This window comes from Salvelinus sp. IW2-2015, unplaced genomic scaffold (genome assembly GCF_002910315.2).
Source record: "Salvelinus sp. IW2-2015 unplaced genomic scaffold, ASM291031v2 Un_scaffold12427, whole genome shotgun sequence".
Lineage (NCBI taxonomy): Eukaryota > Metazoa > Chordata > Actinopteri > Salmoniformes > Salmonidae > Salvelinus > Salvelinus sp. IW2-2015.
The window spans coordinates 1-2,247 of record NW_019953683.1 but is presented as its reverse complement, the minus strand read 5'-3'; the positions used below and the strand labels follow the sequence as shown (position 1 = coordinate 2,247).

At 47.1% G+C, this 2,247-nt stretch overlaps 1 protein-coding gene across 1 annotated transcript; it reads left to right on the top strand.

Annotated features, from left to right (window-relative positions):
- Nucleotides 1-890: 890 nt before the first annotated feature.
- Nucleotides 891-2,243, top strand: LOC112080167 (serine/threonine-protein kinase TAO3; the record flags this gene model as incomplete). The annotated part of the gene is made up of 3 exons (XM_024145928.1): nucleotides 891-1,045; nucleotides 1,453-1,665; nucleotides 2,157-2,243. Coding segments are annotated over 3 exons (455 nt in total), but the record flags the coding sequence as incomplete, so codon positions are not given.
- Nucleotides 2,244-2,247: the final 4 nt, after the last annotated feature.

Genomic DNA, 2,247 nt, shown 5'->3' with positions numbered 1-2,247 from the left:
TGAAGGGTCTTCAGTGACGATTGCTCCAGCTCCCTGTGGTCGATATTTCATTCGTGTGTTCTGGATCGCTCAGCATGGTGTCATGCTTCCATCTCCTTCTTGGGTCTTCTTCTTGTTCAGCTCCTGATCAGATGGGAGAGAGCAGGGGGAGGAGCGAGAGATATGGAGAGATAGGCGAGGGATAAATGTGAGAGAGAGAAGAGTGGGAAGGCGGCGAGGGTAGGGAGGAAGGCATGAATTATCATAATCTCCATGGAAGCGCGAATTTGTGGTCATGTCTAATCGAAAAAGTTCTGGTCGTGCGTTGAGTAGAGGTGGATGTGATAGAGTGATTGACCGATATAAGGACTGCGGTATCCTGACAAGACTGCATGATACATCTTATCATTCAATATATAAGCGAATAATATATAATCTGCTTTTCAGGTTCCTAGTTGAATAAAGGTTCTACTATGGAAAATGTCCACACGCGTTAATAACCATCTCAAAGCCACAACAGTGCCACTCATACTTATAGGTAGACACACAGACACAGTGTGTGCGCGGGAGGAGAGCTCCTAAAAATCTCTACTTTCCATATTTCTATTCTCAAGTTATGGAGTAGGAGCAGTTCAGGGCTGGGGTTTGGGTAGTGGCCGGATCCCAGGGCTGTTTTGTTGCTGAGTGGACAAAAAGACGAGTACAAGCAGATACATTACCAGGACCAGGCTAGCTTTAGGGGATATCATCTCAATGTGCCCCTATGGTTTCGGTGGGACGCCAATATAAGGGTTCTCAACGAACTTCGTTACCCCCCTCGTATCTAACCTAGCCGAACAATCACCTGTCTTACATCAATGACCCACTCCACATTCACACAGGGACCTCCCTCCCCTCTGCAATTATTACAGAGTCGGAGGCCACCCTTCAGAAGCTCCGCATGGACCTGATCCGCCTTCAGCACCAGACAGAACTGGAGAACCAGATAGAGTACAACAACCGCCGCGAGAGAGAGCTCCACCGCAAACACGTCCTGGAGCTACGGCAGCAGCCCAAGAACCTCAAGGTGCGGGTGAGGCCAGGAAAAGATGGCGAATGCAACCCTGGGAATGTGATGGCTACATTGGTATCTACATTAGGTGTTCTCCATGAACAGGCTTTGATCTAACCAGGTAGCAGATTATATAGAGCAAGACATAGTGAAATAGCATTAACCTCAAGGTGAGGGTTAGGGGTGTGCAACTAGTGCACGCAGTCCTGGAAAAGGGGAAATCCTAAGTGTTGGTTACAAAAGACTTAAAAGTAACAAGCCATTGCATTCATCAGAAGATGAACCATATTAGGACAGGCAAAGAACATACAGTAGAAACTGAATGTAATGGGTCAACAGGATCCCTAAAATCCATCTGTGTGTGTGCTTGTGTTTAACACTCTCCTCATTCACCTACCTGTTCCAATCTCCATCTCCACCAGGCCATGGAGCTGCAGATTAAGAAGCAGTTCCAGGACACGTGTAAGGTCCAGACCAAGCAGTACAAGGCCCTGAGACACCACCAGATGGAGGTTACGCCCAAGAGCGAGCACAAGACGGTGCTCAAGGCCCTTAAGGAGGAGCAGACCAGGAAACTGGCCATCCTGGCTGAGCAGTACGAACAGAGCATCAACGAGATGATGGCATCGCAGGCGGTGAGTTGGCACAAAATGGAGAACGGGTGTTTTGATGAACGAGTTGGGATTACTAACTAAATTTGTTTTGTAACTAAGAAGATAATATTTGATCATTTCCTTTGACAATCTCAAAGAACTAATTCATATAAATGTCAAAGATCTTATTAACTAATATCTGACATTTAAGAATAGTTCCATATGGGAATCAAATAATCTTAGGCCCCAAGGCATAGGAGATTTAGGTCATTGTAGGAGTTTGTAACCCTCTTTGCTTCTCTTATTTCCATCACTCGTCCGGTCTCTTCTTCTATTTCCTTTTCTCCTCGCTTCTTCCTCTCTTTTCTCTTCTCTTCACTGCCCCTCTCCCTTCATCTCTTTCACCACTCTTATTCTATTCCCTCTACCACCCTCTTTCCTCCCCCTCCCCTCCCCCTGTGTTTCCTTTTCTCTCACTCTCTCTTTATTCCCCCTTTCTCTGTTGGGGTCTTCTCTTTATTTCTCCCCGTCAGCTGCGTCTGGACGAGGCCCAGGAAGCCGAGTGCCAGGCTCTGAGGCAGCAGCTGCAGCAGGAGATGGAGCTGCTGAATGCCTACCAGAGTA